The sequence below is a fragment of the Podarcis filfolensis genome (genome assembly GCF_964270895.1).
Source record: "Podarcis filfolensis genome assembly, chromosome: 12".
NCBI lineage: Eukaryota > Metazoa > Chordata > Lepidosauria > Squamata > Lacertidae > Podarcis > Podarcis filfolensis.
Genome location: NC_139614.1, coordinates 23,124,783 through 23,143,325, shown reverse-complemented (window position 1 = coordinate 23,143,325; position 18,543 = coordinate 23,124,783). Strand labels below are relative to the sequence as shown.

Genomic DNA, 18,543 nt, shown 5'->3' with positions numbered 1-18,543 from the left:
AATATTCAGCTTGCCCCCCACTGGTTCATTGCTTTTGCTGCAACAAGCGAACATGGCTGCAACTCTGAAGTTTGCTGTCAAAGTGTGTGGCTATTAGCTTTGCCAGGTGTTAAGTCGTTGCCCATAGAAATCCCAAGTCAGTATTGTTTCATCTTTCTCCATCTGAGTTCAGCAATCCTTTTAACCAGTGCTATTTTTCTAGAAAAAGAGGTGTTCACCAGGAACGCCTCCCTTGTTCTCTTATAATGGCACTGGCGCCCACCTAAGAGGTGCTGGAACTTGAGTTCCGGCTGGAAAAAAAAGCCCTGCTTTTAACAAACAAACCCACAAAAGCATTTTTATCCATGTTTTTCATTTTGGGCTACTCACTCTTTCTGGTTTGTGTGTGTGTTTTAAAGACAACTTCCAGAACTTCCAGCCCGAACGCCCTTTTTCAACACCAATAACCCGTCACACGTGGACCAGCGCCGACAAGGCTTGCAGCAGTTCCTCCAAAAGTGAGTTCGCTTGCTTCTTCTTCTTCTTCTTCCTGTTTGGTGGTTTTCTTGTTTTAATGAGGTCATTAATTTCCGGGGCCCTCATCCCTTGTACACGACAGCCACCTTGTGGCCACAGTTGTGCATTTGCACAAGCTCCCAGGTAAGGGGCTGCATAATGTAGCTGAGATGCTGAGCGCACTCTGTTTCCATTCCTGTAACATTTTGTTTACTCTGGGATCCCTTCCCCCTTTTACCCTTTGAAGCAGCACTGTGTGTACGTATGTTTTTCTTGAAATGTGATACGGTGAAGGAACTAAATTGCCACTCTCTGGTGCAAGCTCAACAGACGTAAAATAGGCAAGAGGCTTAAATTGTCCTTTTTTGCAGCACAAAGAATATTAAAGCCTTACTTAAATAAAGAGGCAGCGCATGTATTGTGTTCGGTACTGTATTGTGTTCGGTATGTATTGTGTTGTGATGAGGATTCCAGCATCAATGGGAGTTTCACGGCAATAATTGCTCTTTTTTAAATATTAATTTTTATCAGTTTTCCACATTTTAACAAATCCATCCAAATTATTTAAATTTAATACATTCCCCTCCAAAAATAGGTTTCCCACTCCCGTTACAAACATATGTCCATTACATTCCTGATGTTATTGCGTCATTCTTCTTTAATCACCTTCTCAACCTTCTATTATAATTGCTTTTTTAATGTACCTGCAAATTAGAAGCATAGTCCTCAGATTTCATAAGAACATAAGGCAAACGTGCTGGATCAGGCCAGTAGCCCATCCAGTCTAGCATCCTGTTCTCACAGTAGCCGACCGGATGCCTGTGGGAAACCGCCAAGCAGGACCCGAACACAAGACCCACACTCTCCTCTTCTGTGGCTTCCAGCCAGTGGTATTCAGAAGCGTTGCTGGCTCTGATTGTGGAGGCAGAGCCAAGCCATCATTGGTTGTAGCCATTGAAAGCTTTATTCTGTATGATTTTGTCCAACATTGCCTCCTGTGGCAATGAGTTCCACAGCTCAACTATACACTGTGTGAAGCTGTACTCTCAGTTCTGAATCTTCCAGCCTGCAGCTTCTTTGGCTTTCCTTGAGTTCCAGGGTTGTGAGAGAGGGAGAAAAACTCTTCTCTGCCCTCCTTCTGCATGCCAGGCATAATGTTATAAAGGTCTATTGTGTTAACTTTTCTCTAAATCAGTGTTTCCCAAACTGGGGCCTCCAGCTGTTTCTAGACTACAGTTCCCATCATCCCTGACCACTGGTGTTGCTAGCTAGGGGTGATGGGAGTTGTAGTCCAAAAAACAGCTGGAGACCCGAGTTTCCCGAGCTCTAAACTGAGAAATCCCCAACGCTGCAAGCTTTATTCATAGGGGGATTGCTCCATCTCTGTGATCATTTTGGTTGTGTCCAGCAAGCATGCGGCTGCTGTCGAACCTTCTCCTTTGGAATGGTGAAATCAATTAGTAACCCTCTTGAAAATCAGTGGTGCCACCATGGTCGGATTTGGGGCAGACGTCTAGGGCTCTGCTCAACAGAGCTTCTTAACGCTGTTAGACCATTAAGTCCACAGTGGTCCTAACGGTCACATCCTGTCTACAGGCTTCCTCTACAGTGGCCATCTGTTTGGCCACTGAGAGAATGGGATGCTGGCAGGGCCAGATTTAGGTTTGATGAGGCCCTAAGCTACTGAAGGTAATGGAGCCCTTTATATGTCCACCTGTCCTTTGTCACAATAAATTGTCGCTGTTTTTTGTGTTGAATATATGCTACATGGTAATTTATGGACCTAATAGGTACCTCAAGCCATTTGCACATAACAAAGTAGTATTTTATCAAAGTAATGGTTGAACTTACATTTTGGAAATGCACATCCAGGTTTTTTTCCCTTTAATTTTTTTGGGGGCCCCCAAGAGAGCGGGGCCCTAAGCTATAGCTTGTTTAGCTTATACATACATCCGGCACCAGAGCTCCCCATATGTTCTTATATAAAATTACGACGATTGTAAATCCATTCACCAACCCCTGTTCACATGACCAATCCATTATTGATGGCCGTTCAGCAGTTTGCTCAGGTCTATGGGCCAAGACTTTTTTCAGCTGTAAAAACAATCCTATTCTAATACAGTGGAACCTTGGTTCTCGAACTCAATCCGTTCCAGGAGTCTGTACGACTCCTGAAACCATTCGAAAACCAAGGCACAGCTTCTTATTGGCTGCAGAAGCCTCCTGCACTCAAGTGGAAGCCGCTTCAGGTGTTGTGTTCGGCTTCCAAAAATGTTTGAAAACCAGAACACTTCTGGATTTCAGTGTTCGGGAGCCAAAACGTACGAGTACCAAGGCATTCGAGAACGAAGGTACGACTGTATTGTATTATTGGTATTAGAGGCTGCGAATAGCACTGTCTTGTCATAATGCTATATAACTACACTCATTTTTTTTTGCTATTGGCATGCTCAAAACAGTTTATTTTTGCCAAAATAAACCTCATTTCATATTTGATCCCCTGTCCCCTCCACACCTTTAGCTTCTATCCTGTCCCATAAAGCTTCCCATAATTTTTCTTCACCGCAGTGAGATAACCTAGGAAAGATCCAGTGAGGGAGAGCCCTGATGTGCTTTCATTGCCTGCAGCTGCCATTTTTTACTGGCGCAGAGGACTCTTATTCATAAGCAGGATTTATAACGTCTGGGAGAAGCAGCTAGGATTATAGCTCCTGTTACAGTGTTTATACAAGCATTCCCTTCCATCCTGTGGCCACATAAACATCAGTGCGCTGATCGTCTGATGGAGGATCTGCCTTGGGGTGTCGCAAACTGGAAAGGCTGGGGAATCCCCCATCTGTGCGATGTGTAGTGAGGGGTGTGGGATCCTGTATTTATGTTCCTTGGCTCGTGGGTTGAGCAGGAAGATGGAAGAGGAGAGAGTTGCATTGTGTAATGGAGCATAATTCATAAATAAGGGATTCCCAGCCTTTCCAAGGTGCAAATTCCCTGGAAAGGGAAGAAATGCTCAAAATAAACAAACCGATTTTAGCCCAGAGATGTAAGAGAACTACTACAGCCAACAGGAAAATTGAAAGCACGTTCCTAAATTAGAATTAAGAAGCCTCACTCACATAAGAATAGCCTCTGAATTGCGTAATGCAATTATGTGGCCTTCTTGGGCACCCAAATTGTGCCACTTTTGAGATCAGGACTTCCACCCCATCTAAATTTCCTGCTCACAAGCCATTTCTCCACCCACAAAACCCTTTTTTCAGTGCCACAGTCAACTGAGGGCCACAAAACACCCCTGGATTTACCCTAGGGGCCATCAGTTGCTCACCCCTAGAAATACGTACAAGACTGAATAGCATTAGGGATACCTGTATTCGTGAGACAACTATGCAGACTGGTTTTTCTGCAGTGAATATAGCTTTAAATTATTATGCGGGGTTGGATCAAATGTTCCCACGGTTGAGGTTTGCGGGCTTGTGGACAGAGGTTCCCTGCTTGCCAAAGGTCCCTGGTTTCAATCCCTGCCCTCTGCCTGGATCCCTGAGGAGACAGAAGAACTAAATGGGTAGAAAGGCAGCTCCTTATGTTTCAGAGGAGCTAAAGGTGTTCAGAGGCCTGCAGCTTTCCTGGCGAGCGGAATCTGAGCTTGCCCTGCTGAGAACCTTGAGGGAAGGGGCAGAACATGTCCCTCAACATTGGACATGCTCTGTTCTCCTACTTTGAAAATCTAAACCAGAGGCTGGGTTTTTATTAAAGTGAACGAGCAGGCGCTCCCAATTAATTAATTTTTACGCGCAGGCTTTTTGTCTCTCTCTGCAGAGCCAGCGCAGCACCGACATAAAACGGTCTGCAGCTTTTATAAATAGCCGTGGCTGTTTCGGTGCCAGAAGCTGCTTATGGCCTGAATCTCTGGAAACATGGAGGAGGGCAGCAAAAAAGCAGCCTAGGGTTCGAGTTCCAACGCATCTGAGGAGAGGGAGGAGAGGGAGAGGTTCCTGACTAGAATGTATGCCAAACCGTAAGTCCAGGCCCCACACAAATTTCTGTTGATACTGTCTGACTAGGATGGTACATCTAACCTCCTTGAACAGATGCACAGTCTATGAAGTAGTTGACAGTGTGAACTCTGGCCTCTTATGGGGGTCGTCTCCATTTATTGGAGCAAATGAAAGGAAACCGCCCTTCCTAAGGGAAGGGGATGAAAGAAGACCTCCCCCACACCATCACCAATGTTGTGGAAGCTTAGGTAGGCCCACCGCTGCTCTCTGGCACGATTATACTTCCTGCTGCCTGCTGGCATGGGAGAGAGGGCAGAGGAGCAAGCCAAGAATACCTGTTGCCAGAGGCAAAACTAGGCTTTACTTCTCCCCCCCCCAAAAAAAACATTTCTGTACACACACACACACAGAGGCTTAAGGGTGCTCCTCTGGAGGTTTCACCTGGGCAACCTCCCCCCATTACGGCACTGCCCATTGCTGAGAGTGACAACAGGTTTTTTAAAAAAATGTACCAGATTTTCTGCAGAAAGAGTGAGTGAGTCCGCATAACATAGGGGGTTGTGGAATGTGTGCTGGAATTTAATGCCCACAACATAATGGGGACAGGGCCAGATTTAGGTTTGATGAGACCCTAAGCCAGGCTTCCTCAACCTCGGCCCACCAGGTATTTTGAGACTACAGTTCCCATCATCCCTGACCACTGGTCCTGCTAGCTAGGGGTCATGGGAGTTGTAGGCCAAAAAAACATCTGGAGGGCCGAGGTTGAGGAAGCAAATTGTCACTGTTTTTTGTGTTGAATATATGCTATACCGTAATTTATGGACCTAATAGGTCCATACACAATGCAAAACACTGTTGCTGTATGTAGGTTTTATTTTATTTGTTTTTTTATCTTATATTTTGGAAATATACACCCAGTTTTTCCCCCTTTAAACTTTTTTGTGGCCCCCCAAGAGAGTGGGGCCCTAAGCTATAGCTTGTTTAGCTTCTACGTAAATTTGGCACTGCATGGGGATACTGTTTCATAAATCGGGGTCCTGCAGTCAGAACCCCTCTGCAAACACCCTTTCTTGGATTTCTTGCTATTAACCACCTCAGGGAAAATTTTGGATTTTAAAACAAAAATGGCAGTAACCCAAATTCTCCCCTAAACTATAAGGATGGCTGTTACTGTTTTCTTTTCCATGAGATAACTACGAAAGAATGCATTTGTAAATGCAACAAAACCAAGAAGGGGTTTTCCAATGTCGGCAACAAAATGACAAAGTCACAGGAAACAATTAAGATATTAAGTGGAACAAGCAAACAGAAACAAAACCTACCATGGCCACTATATAATAACAAACAAGGTACACTGTGTACAAGACACTGGAATGATCCAAACAGTACACTCCAAATAGAAAACAAATCAATTCTCCAATAAATATGAAATGAAACTTCCAGAACTGGAAGTCGTTTCATGCTTTTTCAACCAATCGCTGCTAAGAACCCCTTATTCTCAGTAGAGCATGTGACCCTTGATCTAAGGGTTGTGGGTTCGAGAACCATGCAGGGCCAAAGTTTCTTGCGTCGCAGGGGGTTGGACTAGATGACACGTGGGGCCTTCCAACTCTACAGTTCTAGGATTGCCTCAATTCTCTGGAAGAATTTTTCTCTCTCTTTCCAGGTAGTGTCAGTACAATAGACCCTGAAAACATACTATGTAATTTGTACGCTACCTTTATTTACACATGGAAAGCTCATTTCAGTTTGCAATTTTGTTAAAAATATTCTTTTATTATTGTTTTTTTTGCATTTTTATTGGTAAACTTTATTGCAGCCTCCGTTTCGTGAAGATTCCTGCTGAAACATCTATGTGTGTGCATTCAATAGAGGGCACCAGAACACAGGCTGTGTTTGCTTGTTTCTGCGGTCTTGTTTCGCCTCCTCCTCCGCTCCCTCCCTTCCGCTGCCTTCCCATCATAATATGATGTAAATGGGCTGAGTAAATTTGTTGAAAACAAAATCAGAGTGTTAACCTTCTGCACACATGCAGGCCTGCATCTGTCACTATATTGGGTTACAGAAGATACAGGAAATCTTTAGTTAGGATTAAGTTGCTCAACCATATGCTCTCCTCCAACAGAACAGTGTGTAATATACCTAATAAAATCATGTTGAAAAGAACCAGATTTTGGCCTCTGTCCAAACAAGACCAACCACATGTTTTGCCTTTATTAAAACATACTTGTTTTTAGCTCGGGGAGGAGGAATTCATTCTGATTCAGGCATCCTGAGCCCTCTGTGGATAGTCTAAAAACAAACATCGCAGAGATTACTTTATGCACAAACTGTTCTTTGGAGGAGCCAAAATGTGGGTTTAGGCTCCTGTTCCAGCAGAGATTAGGATCTTAAAAGCCTCTTTGCGTGCAAATGCTCCAAGCTTTATGTGAGCCGGGATCTTGACCCACGAATATAAGAAGCAACAGAGAGTGCCTCTGAGCATGCACAGACTGGTCTTCCCTTCCACCACTAGGTAGGGAAGAGTGCGGCCACTAAGCAGGCCTCAGGCCCTTCATGGGTCCATACAGGTGTGTACAAAAATGTAAAATCTGTAAAACCCTTTGATTCTATCCCACTTTAATAAGAGCATTGAATCCTCATATAAACCTATTTGTTCTTCTGTAAATTCTCGTGCCCTGCAGGTGTTGCCATTTTGGATTTGGCTGGTAACGTCAACCTGCGTGTGAAAATTTAGCCCTCTTTCTCCCTGTCTCTTGCCCTAGGATGTTTTCCTTGAAAGATACCCTGCTCCTATCAGCCAGGTTAAAAAAAAAGGCAAAGGGTCATTGGACAGTTGAGTCCAGTCAAAGGCAACTATGGGGTGTGGTGCTCATCTCTCTTTCAGACCTAGGGAGCCGGCGTTTGTCCACAGACAGCTTTCCGGGTCATGTGGCTAGTATGACTAAACCGCTTCTGTCGCAATGGAACACTGTGATGGAAACCAGAGTGCATGGAAGCGCCATTTACCTTCCTGCTGCAGCGGTACCTAGTTATCTACTTGCACTGGTGTGCTTTTGAACTCTTAGGTTGGCAGGAGCTGGGACAGAACAATGGGCGCTCAACCCGTCGCGGTGATTCAAACTGCCAACCTTCTGATCGGCAAGGCCAAGAGGCTCAGTGGTTTAGACCACAGTTTAGACAACCCCTTTGTGCTGATAGAATGCAGAAGGAGAATGACTGCGTTGGCTATCCCTGCCAACCCTCACTGCTGATATAAAGGGTGGTGATTTCTCCCACCTTGTATGCATGCCAAAGGGCATACATGTTGAGACCCTCCAGGCAAAGGGGAGGTCCTGATTGGGCCTGGATCCCCCCTCAGACGTGCCTACAGTAGCATGCATGCAGAACCCCTTCTCACATGTGTTGTGTTCCTCTCAAGATATGATGCAGGCAAGCAAGACATTTACAGCTACTTGTGGTTAGTTCTGCAGCAAGCCTGCAACTTAGGATCCTAGAATTGTAGAGTTGTAAGGGACCCAAGGGTCATCTAGTCCAACCCCCTGCAATGCAGGAAATCTTTCGCCCAATGTGGGGCTCGAACCCCCTAGCGCTGGGCATCATATATTACCCAAAACTGGTTTGAAGTCTATACTGTGATACCGGTTTCATAATTTTTGACCTGGCAATATATTGCAAAACATGGTGTGTGTGTGTACCCGCTAAGCAAAAATCATAATGTGGGAAAAACTCTGAAGCCAGCCAATGCCTCTACATAACGCCATCCTTCATTCAGACATTGTGATATATCGGTATATCCTGATGTTTAGCTGGTGATATATTACAATGTTGAAAACCAGATATCGCCCAGCCCCAGTACCTGTGACCCTGAGATTAAGAGTCTGATGCTTTCTTGACTGAGCTATCCCAGCATTTAACTTGTGCACATTCAGATTTATGCGCCTGGCAATAATAATAAAAATAGGGCACAGGCATCCAGGAAAAAAGACTTTGGCAATCCTTCCCACCATTGCACCCAAGGTCTTTTAAGGTGATTTTGACATTAGGCATGATTCCCAGAACATAACCCTCAGGGCTTACTATACATTTCAAGTAGTAGACCCTCTTAATGCAAAAAATATTGGAGCCCCACGGTTTATTTCATAATAAAAAGCTTGGGGGAAATATGATTTTAGGGCATGTGGGTGAACAAAACCTATATTTCAGTTCACAGGTTGACTCGGCATTGACATGTTTGCGCTGCCAAGTTCCTGTACCTGTTGTTTAAGGGGCGTCTTTCTGATTTATTATTTCTGGTCCCTTCACTTCTTTCATAACCTCCAGATGGCACTGTTAAGCAGAAAAGAGAATAACTGTAAAATAACGAGCCTAATGCAAAATAAAATTGGAAATTGAATTATAGCTATTGGGGTGGGGGCAGGGAGCAAGGGGGTGGGGGGGGAGAAGGTAGCCTTGAGGTGCTGACCAACCTGTGCTTTTATCACATTGCTGTTCCCAAGTGTTAGCAAGTTAATAACAGGGCTTTGTCGGTTCAAGGCTTAGCAGAATTGCACTGGACACAAAATAAAGCTAAAATGAATTTCTGTCCAATAGCATTGACATTAGTGCTCATTACTTCTGTGGCACAACGCCTCAAACCATCAAAAATCAATTTTAAAGATTACCGATTATTTTATAAAGAAAATAAAATACATTTCAAACAGCAACAAAGTAACAGAGTATACTCTCATGAACAGTGACTTAGGCTTTAGCTGGGTGGCAAAATCAAACTACTGATAGCACCATTTTTTTTATTACAAAAAAAAACCTGCTGAGAACTGAATTGCGTGCATGTGTGCTGTATTCAAAAGTCTTTTTTGTTACAAAACTCTGAATTTAAAAATAGGGATGTCAGTATGTTGTTTTAAAAAAATCCTACGTTCTTCCTGATCTTGCAACAAATTTAGAGAGCAAACACTGATAGTTTCCTTTTTTAAAAAAACAAACAAACCAATGCTACTGCTTTTTTGTGTGAATTATGGTTTGAAGCCATTGAAGCTACTGAAGGCATCAAGAAGGGTTTCTGAGTTAAGATTAAGACCTACTGAGTTTGATGGAAGAATTGAGCAAGCCGGTCCCTTTCTTCAATGTAAAATGCTTAACTTTGGCTACAATTTGATCCGTTGTTTATTAACAGAATTCAATATATCGCATGGCTTTAGATGTGCTGGAGTTCAGAAAAGTAATTCATACTCTATATACTATTTATGTATTTCATTTATACCTCACATTTTATCCAAGAAGCTCAAGTTCTCCCCCTCGTCATTTATCCCCAACAACCCTATGAGGTAGGCTAGACTGAGGCAATGACTGGTCCAAGGTCACCCAGTGAGCTTCATGGCTGAGTGAGGATTTGAACCCCCGTCTCCTCGGGCCTGGTCCAACACTAACCACTGCACCTCATAGCAAGTGAGGTATTTGGAGATTTGCTGTTGTTTGGATAGTTGCAGGTAGAAAAAGGCTGCTTCACTCACCGTTAGGAGGGTAATAGCAAGCCAGAGAATATTTGCTTAATTCTTCGTATCTCCCCTGCCTCATTGCAGTTGGAAACGCTCAGATAACGTGTGGCATATTGATGGTCAAAGGTATAGTTGCACTCTGAGCAGACCCATTGAAAACAATGGACTTAAAGTCAGTTGTGACTTTTAAGTTCGGTCATTTCATTGGATCTACTGTTGACTATAAGTATCCTCTTCGGTTGCATCCCTAACTCCACTTACCTGTGGGTAAGGCCCATTGAATTCAGTAGGCCTTCCGAGTAGACGTAGTTAGGATTGTGCTGTGCGCAGGATTTCGCCACAGGGCAAAGAACCCCAATCCATTAGTGCTCATGGACAGTTGCCCAGGCATTCTTAACCTGTCTGCATGCGGTATTTGAAATCTTTGTTGAATATACGGCACTCAAAGTGGAGTGGGTGATCATCCCCTTTTTTCCAGATAAATATATAGCCACCCCTGTTTTGTTTCAGGTAGACATAACCGATTTTGGCTTAACCACCTCACTTCCTCTTATTCACCTGACACTGGAACCATCCCACTTCCTTCTTTAATCCTCATAATAATTAATACTGTAGATTTCCAGGCCTAGCCTATCTATTGACTCAATAGGCTTTTGCTCAAGACTTATTACACTGTATCAAGTACTGGACCCTTCTGAGAGAAGATTTTAATAACATTGTCTAGTTTTAATGACCAAATGACACTTGAGACAACCAGAATGTGCTTTTATGCTAACCTTCCATGGGGCAGGCAGGGGATGGCTTTAGTTGGCCATACTGAACGAATGGTCCTTTAGAGAAAAATGTTTACTTTGATTGGTTTCAGAAATGAAAGTTGGGGGCTGGATGCGATGAACTATTTATTAAAACAGCTAAGCTTTTCTGTGTAGTATTTTAAATACCCAATTCTCCAGTTACTGGGAGCAGTCCACTTGCATTTTTAAAAATGTTTTGCAAAAACCAGATTAGTTCTGCCAGGGAGGGGGAGAATGCTGTTACTGTTTAATACAGTTTGTGCTAATTGCACATTTAGTTGAATTAAACATTTTATGCAGAACTGAGTGTTTTTTTATTTTAAATGTGTGTATTGCAATTATAGTTTTAAAAAATCACTGAAATGTAAGGTTCCCTTGCTCCAGCTTCCACAAATTACTTTCCCAACCTGTGTAACAGTAGATAATAATTGCACATGGCATTCAATTTGTACATATCTTTAAAATACATATTTTTTGCATTTGCGCATTAAATGATTTCTGTTTTACAGAGGCATTTGAAGGTCCAAATCTTACAGCGCCTTATACTTCGTAATGTTTTTGATGTGTATACAAAGTAACTGATTCTGAACCAGTTTCCATAGTAGTATGTTATTTCAGCCCTTTCGCCCCAGCCAAAAAAGTAATTGATCCACATGGTAGTAGCAGATGGTTAAATGGAAAAAAATGCCCTTGGAATTATTCTTATAACAGATGTTCAAAACTATTAGTGCCATGCTTTTATTCACCTAAAATTCCAAATAATTTATTAAAGAAAAGCACACATCCAACCATGCCAACATATATACTGGATTCAAAACTGTATTGGAAGTTAAGTTAAAAATATTTTTAAAAGGAAGACAGTGTTGAAAAAAATATCTTGGAAGTTGGTTCATTTTTTCTCTTTATTTTCTTTAAAGGATTCTGCAGAATCCTCTTCTGCTTTCAGACAGTAGACTTCACCTCTTTGTACAAACCCAGCTGAACCCAGAGGACATTGAGGCATGTGTATCTGGACACACGAAATATTCCGTCGAAGACGCAATCCACGAGTTTGCCTGTTTGAAACGACGGTTTCCTGTAGAAGACGAAGGGAGGAAAAAGGAGAATTATGCAGATTCCGATTCCGAAAGGTTACTTCCTTACATTTTGCTAAACATGCACATATGATAATAAACACAGTTCACTTTTGTTGTTGTTGATGCAGTGCTAAGATAATGAAAAAATTAATTGACTGAGATTTTATTGAGCTGTGACAGCTCATCATAGAAGTCTTCACATACACCTCCACACTGAATTAATGAATGCAGTAGAAATTCAATTATCTGCATTCTGATTATGTGAATTTCATTTAGTCAGACTTGAATTATTCGCGTTTAAATTATCTCGCTAAAAAAAATATCCAACTGCACTCCAAATGGCTAATTAAAAGTCCAAATTTCCTGTCTCTCTTTTGTGACTGGGGATAATTAAAGTTCTCCTCTGTTACTCAGGCTTTGAGTGTGTTGTGAAAACCAATTTCCTCTCTCTTCTTTCTCTCCCTCCCCCCCTTTTTTCCTCTGCAGTTCATCCTCAGGGCTTGGACACAGCAGTGATGATAACATTTCCCATGGATGTAAAGGAAGCACAGACACAGTTCCTGAAGAACCCTGAAATATCATTTATGTGTTGCCATCACTCCAGTGACAGATACACAGCTTCTATCTTGGTTGAAAGTTACAGATGACATAGACTGACCATGCACCCAACTTCCAAGGCATGCCTTTTCTCTGTTTTCAAAACAGCCTGTTCATCTGCTATGTATGCATTTTGTAGCCTTTGTTATATTGAATGATACAAATACTGTCTGCACCACAACACCTAAATCAATGAGATTTCTTAATGTGATACTGTGGGGTTCACTGTAAGGGAAAGGAAAGGGGGGGGGAACCCTGGAATATCAACATTCTGGGAATCCACAAAATCTATTTTTATTTGGCATTTTAAATGGTGATACTGTGGTGGTCTTTCTACTGTGGTGTTGACTACGTAACTCAGCTGCAACACAGAAAACCAAAACGCCATTCAGTCATAAGGTAGCAGAAGAGTAAATGACCAAATGGGTTTTCTGAAAAGTATGTTTTGTTATTAAGCTCTCACCTTGAAAGGGAACGCTTGGGTACAATGCTATATGGCCAGTTACAGGCTGCTTGAATTAAATAGGCTTGACAGTGCAGTTCTGTATATGTCTATTCAAAAGTAAGCCGGATTGAGTTCAGTTAGGCTTGCTCCCAGGCTGCAGTCCTGCAATCTACCTGGCAGTAAACCCCAGTTGAGACATATACAGGATGGTGCTGTTATCCTGCCTGACTGTGGCAACAGGTCTTACTTTTGTGTGTGTGGCTAAGAAACACGTGTCTTGTGAAGAGGTCTATCATTAAAAAACCTGTGCTGTTACATGGATACACACACACACACACACACACACACACACACACACACACACTGTTTTAAAGTGAATGTTCTTGCAGGAGGATGAAGGAAGGGAACACGTTAACCAGCGAGTAACAGAAATAAACTTCTGGAAGAAAGTTTACTTTATCACTGCAGATGTTTAAAGTATCTAGCTTGGCAGTGCCATAAATTAATTTGTGTATGTTTTGACAGCCCCACTATAACTTCACTGGCACTCCATCCAAAATCACATTTATTAGGAAATAAGTTGTGTTCAAATCTAGTAAGGCTGAAATCCTGTGCCTACGTACCTGGGAGGAAACCTCTCTGAACTCTGTGACCCTTACTTCTGAGTAGTCAGGAATAGGATTACACTGCAGTTGTGTTTTAAGGACCAGGGTGAGTTTGGGGGATAGGAATGGGGAGGCCAGATAACTACCACGAGCCAATGATTTTTGTGTGCATGTGATGTCAGCATTTGCACAATGTAAACTTCATTAAGTGTCTTGCAGATAATATTTTTGTTGAACTGTACAAAAATATCCAGGGGCCCAATCACTGAAAGGGAGCTAGCAGCAAGATACATATTTAGGCTGCTATTGGAAAAATAATAATAATTTGAGCCATTAAATATACAGTGATTGGAATTGTTGCTGAAAAATTAGCAACAGACATTAAATAGGAAAACTGCAGCAGTGACTAAAATGAACTGGAAGGAGACATTGTTTACTTTTTAAAATGACATAGCTGTGCTCATTACTGTTAATTTGAAGCAATTTGTGCACTTTAGATTTAGTAGTCTGCGAAGATACCAAGCCTAAAAACCTCTCAACATCGATGTGATTGCACTTACTTGATATTTCCTCATTTGATATTTAGTTATTTCAGCCTGAGCATCATTTCAGAGTTTATTCAGTCTCAAGTTTGGGATTTGTTATGGTCAGAGTGTTGTTTGCTTTATCACACGTTGCACAAATTCACATTTTGTATTGTTACTGTGTATTAGTTGCTTCCTATACCTTGGACAGCTGCCTTTCGCACTGTAACTGTGATTTTCTTTTTTTTGTACACCAAATATTAGTGAAATATTTACATGCTGACTCTTCTGTGTTCTACCTTTTTAATATGTGTAGAAAATGTTTGTATTTTGTCACATTTCAAAATAAAATATCCTGTAAGTATTTTATTATTTTATTCTTTATTTAAATGCAGGGTGCTGACTTGCTTCTGGCTAGCATTTGCAGTGTGTTAATGATGAGATTTACTATAATATTTTGTTTTCTAATCATATATCATTAACATTCCCCCCTTTTAATGTCAATTAATTCCCAGCTTTTAATTTTTTAATGCTTTCCCTTTTTATGTACATTCAAAATATAAAGGAGAAAAAATGTTATATTTCCAAAGTTTATATTTATCCATTATTTCATGCAGGCTAACAGCTCAAAAATATTTTTGTTCTTTGTCAGTATCTACTGGTAGTAGGAGCAATATTTTATTTTTATTTTTTATTTTACACTTTTTGGCATAATACACAACACCTTACAGAAAACATATTGCAACAACCTGGTATTTGGAACAACTCAGCTTTTGCAGGAAACAAGAAACAATACACAATGTTTCATTTTAATTAAACAGTTTAGAGTCTTTCCACACACAACCCAATGTAAATTTAAAAAAAGTACTCAGCTCCTTTGCTTCCTGGTAGTTATAAAAACATTAACCAAAAAAAGTGTTTTCCTTCATAGGAAACTAAGTATTTTCACGCATAAAAGGAATACTTGCTTTAGCAATGCATCCAATTTTGCTTAAATTGTAAAGTGTCCCAATAGTTTAGTTTCTTTTTAGCAAAGGCTAAAAATCCAGACTTATGAGAGAGAAAATCAGCATTTATAAAATACCATATTGTTTTTCTCTCCTCCTTTTGAGTACACTGCATCTATAAAAACAATTCTATACACCCTCCTTCATTTATTTGAAAACGCTCAGAAGTGCTACTGCTTCTGTATATTTTGTGCACTCTCTCTCTCTCTTTCATATTAATTTGATACAAACCCGAAACAATCGGACAGAATAGTTCCTTTTGCCTGAAATGTTACTCTTCCCTTAAAAATGGCTTCGCTCCGGTTCTACATCGAACAGCAAATACCAGATACACAACTACAAATAGGGCAGCGAGGGGAGGGTTAGAGAGGGTGAACACCGAGAGGGGAAGAGTATCCTTCTGAGAGGGTCTCGAACTTCCCAAAAGCAAAGTAACCCCTTCCCTGCTGGACTCCTGCGACTTCGAAACCAGGCGCGCATCCACAAACCCAACTTTCCCAAGTATTGGCTCCATCGCAGCGCTTTTCCTATAACTTCTTTCCTTCTCACGGCTTAGTTGTTGCTGCTCCTCCTCCTCCAGGTGGATTTTTTTTTTTTTTAAAAAAAGAAAAATAAAGATGGGACAGTTGACTTTAGCAACACCCCTGAGTTGATTTCCACTGCCTAACTTTTTGTTGCTGTTAAGGCACACAAACCCGCACGGAAAAATCTCTCTGCTAACCATCTGCCCGAGGACCCAAACAAGGACTACCTTAGTTCTCAACAAGCCTCTCCATCCCTCCCCCCGCCCCAAAGTCTTTGCTCCTCTGGGTACCACCTGGAGTAACAAGATTTCTGGTTCCTTACCTCCAAGGGCCTCGATCCACTCTTCCATCCCCCGCCTCCCCCTTCCAACCCACATGGCTGGACCTTTTTTCCCTAACCCCCCCCCCCCCTGCAGCAGCAGCAGCAAATGTTGCGCGCTGAAGTGCGGGCGTGTGCAAGGCGCTTGCTCAGCAGCAGCAGCAGCGCGCGCGCCCTCGCTCCCCTCGCGGGGACGCTGCTGCTACTGCCTTCCGCGCGCCCTCCATGTGCCCAAGCGCTGCCGGAGGCTGGTTGTCGGGGAGGGAGACGGAGGGGTGGGGAGAGGAGCCGGCCGGCCTTGATCCCGTAACCCATAGCAACGGGCCAAATAAAAGACTAGCGGGGGGGGGGGGGAGAGAAGACGGGAGAGAGTCAAGCTTCGTCTAGCTCATCCACCGAGCCGGCAGATCAAAACACCAACCGATTATTTTGCTTATTGTTTTGATCTTCCGGCTCCGGTGATCCATAGCTTGCAGATTATAGCGTTTACAGGCGCGCGGGCACAAATGAAAATAAATATAGCGCGCGCCCGCGAGCACACAAAATCTTTATGTTTGCGTGTTATATGTACAGTGCTTTCCCCCCTAAAAGAATTACTCTCGTATTCCTATTGGTATTGAAATACTGCCCCCCAATGAGGCCAAACGTAGATTCACAAAATGTTTAGGGGTATGCGTCCCCCCCAGGAAAAAAGCACTGTAATATGTATATACAGACACATGTATGCATATTCATAGATACATAATAGCGTGCACGCAGACACATAAAGAAATATACGTACGTGTATACAGAGATATATACAGACATACATGCATAGGAAAATGTATAGCGTGTGTTCTCTATATATGTATGTCTAGACACATAAATACATATAGTGTGTGCATGCTGTACGTATGCACACACACTCATCTATGTACACGTGTACGTGTGGATGCGGATAGAGACAAAGAAATTGGGCGTATGGACAAGTCGACAAACAAGACCTTAAAACATTACTACTGCAAGAACACACATATGTACACATATATAGATATGAGTGCGGGTGGGGGGTGTTTTTCCAAGCAGCAGCCATGCGATTCTAAGGCTTTCTCTCCGTGCTTGTCTGGCCTCCTGATTTCTTTCTCTCCCTTCTGTCCCTCCTGCGCCCCATTTGCATGAAAAGATAAACATAGAAGGGGCTGGGAAACGTTAGGCAAATGGGCTGCCGCCGCCGCCGCTGCAGGGCGGGGGGCGAGGAGGACGCCAGGCCCCGGCGCGGCGGGGGGGGGGGGCGCCTTTGTTATGCAAGCTGCCTCCCCGGCTGCCGGCTGTCGCGGCTGCGCGTCCAGAGCGAGGTTGGCCGGTGACTCTGGGCAAGAAACGTCATCGGAGCTGGGAGGGGGCTCTGTTGTCTGCTAGGCTCTGTGCAGAGAGAGGGAGCTGGAGAAGAAAAGGAATCGCAGGGATGGGGAGCTGGAATAGAGGCAGGAAGAAGAAGATGCCCCCTTGAAAAGGAGGAAGAGCCCGTTTTAAAGCTGCCTGGTCAAAAGTTTAAAACGGGGGAAAATCTGTAGGCCACACATTCCACATTTGGTTGGAGCAAAGCAGCAAAGGCCTAAAGTCTTCATAGGGTCACCCACTATATAATTGGATTATTCGCAGCTAAATTATTCTGAAGTGGGCTGGCTGTTGTTTGTTCACTAGGCCTTGAATGTCCCAGGGTAAAGGGACCCGTGACCATTAAGTCCAGTCGCGGACAACTCTGGGGTTGCGGCGCTCATCTCGCTTTACTGGCCGAGGGAGCCGGCATTTGTCTGCAGACAGCTTCCGGGTCATGTGGCTAGCATGACTAAGCCGCTTCTGGCGAACCAGAGCAGCACACAGAAACGCCGTTTACCTTCCTGCCGGAGCGGTACCTACTTATCTACTTACACTTGATGTGCTTTTGAACTTCTAGGTAGGCAGGAGCAGGGACCGAGCAACAGGAGCTCACCCCGTCACGGGGATTCGAACCGCCGACCTTCTGATTGGCAAGCCCTAGGCTCTGTGGTTTAGACCACAGCACCACCCGCGTCCTTTAGCAAGAAAGAAAATGAGAGAGAGAGTCTCCTTCTGCATGGATTTTTCAGTTGGCCCAGAATAGTCCCGCTCTCTGTTTTGCACAACACTTTTAAGTGCACAGAATCCCTTGCAAACTTTAAAATTTGTCCCTCTGATGGCGCTGTCAGATGTTGCCCGTTTCGCAGATGGGAGAATTGAGAGGCTGAAATCTCCAAGGCGGAGCCTCACTTTTGTCTGGAAGTCACATTGCCTGATCTTGCAAGCCTGAGCAATAAATGTCAGGCGCATGGCAACTTGGCAATGGCTACCTGGGGACTGGTGAAAATGCACACTGCACGTGCTCAGGGGCATCAGGTATGTTCCAGAGCTAAGAAACAGTATCCTGACTGAGACTTTGTAATGTGTCCATCAGCTTGGTAGGCTCTAAGCTTGGGCCAACTCCGAGTATTTAGTCCTATTTCAGCTCCTTTTGTACCATTATTTGCTTCTCCCCTTAGTTAGCCCTTCCTCAAGTCTTTTGAGCCTCTCTGCATCTTAACAGATCATAGAATCACAGAATCTAAGAGTTGGAAGGGACCCCAAGGGTCATCTAGTCCAACCCCCTGCAATGCAGGAATTTCAGCTAAA

At 43.1% G+C, this 18,543-nt stretch overlaps 1 protein-coding gene across 2 annotated transcripts in view; it reads left to right on the top strand.

Annotated features, from left to right (window-relative positions):
- The window catches only part of SNX10 (sorting nexin 10), a 47,380-nt gene extending 32,985 nt beyond the window's left edge, over positions 1 to 14,395 (top strand). For both annotated transcript variants that reach the window (XM_083578922.1, XM_083578923.1), the window contains exons 6-8: positions 399 to 497; positions 11,697 to 11,909; positions 12,342 to 14,395. In XM_083578922.1, coding sequence (XP_083435048.1) covers positions 399 to 497; positions 11,697 to 11,909; positions 12,342 to 12,429 — 400 coding nt within the window. In that variant the 3' untranslated portion in view covers positions 12,430 to 14,395. The remainder of the gene's footprint in view (positions 1 to 398; positions 498 to 11,696; positions 11,910 to 12,341) is intronic.
- The last annotated feature ends 4,148 nt before the right edge of the window (positions 14,396 to 18,543 follow it).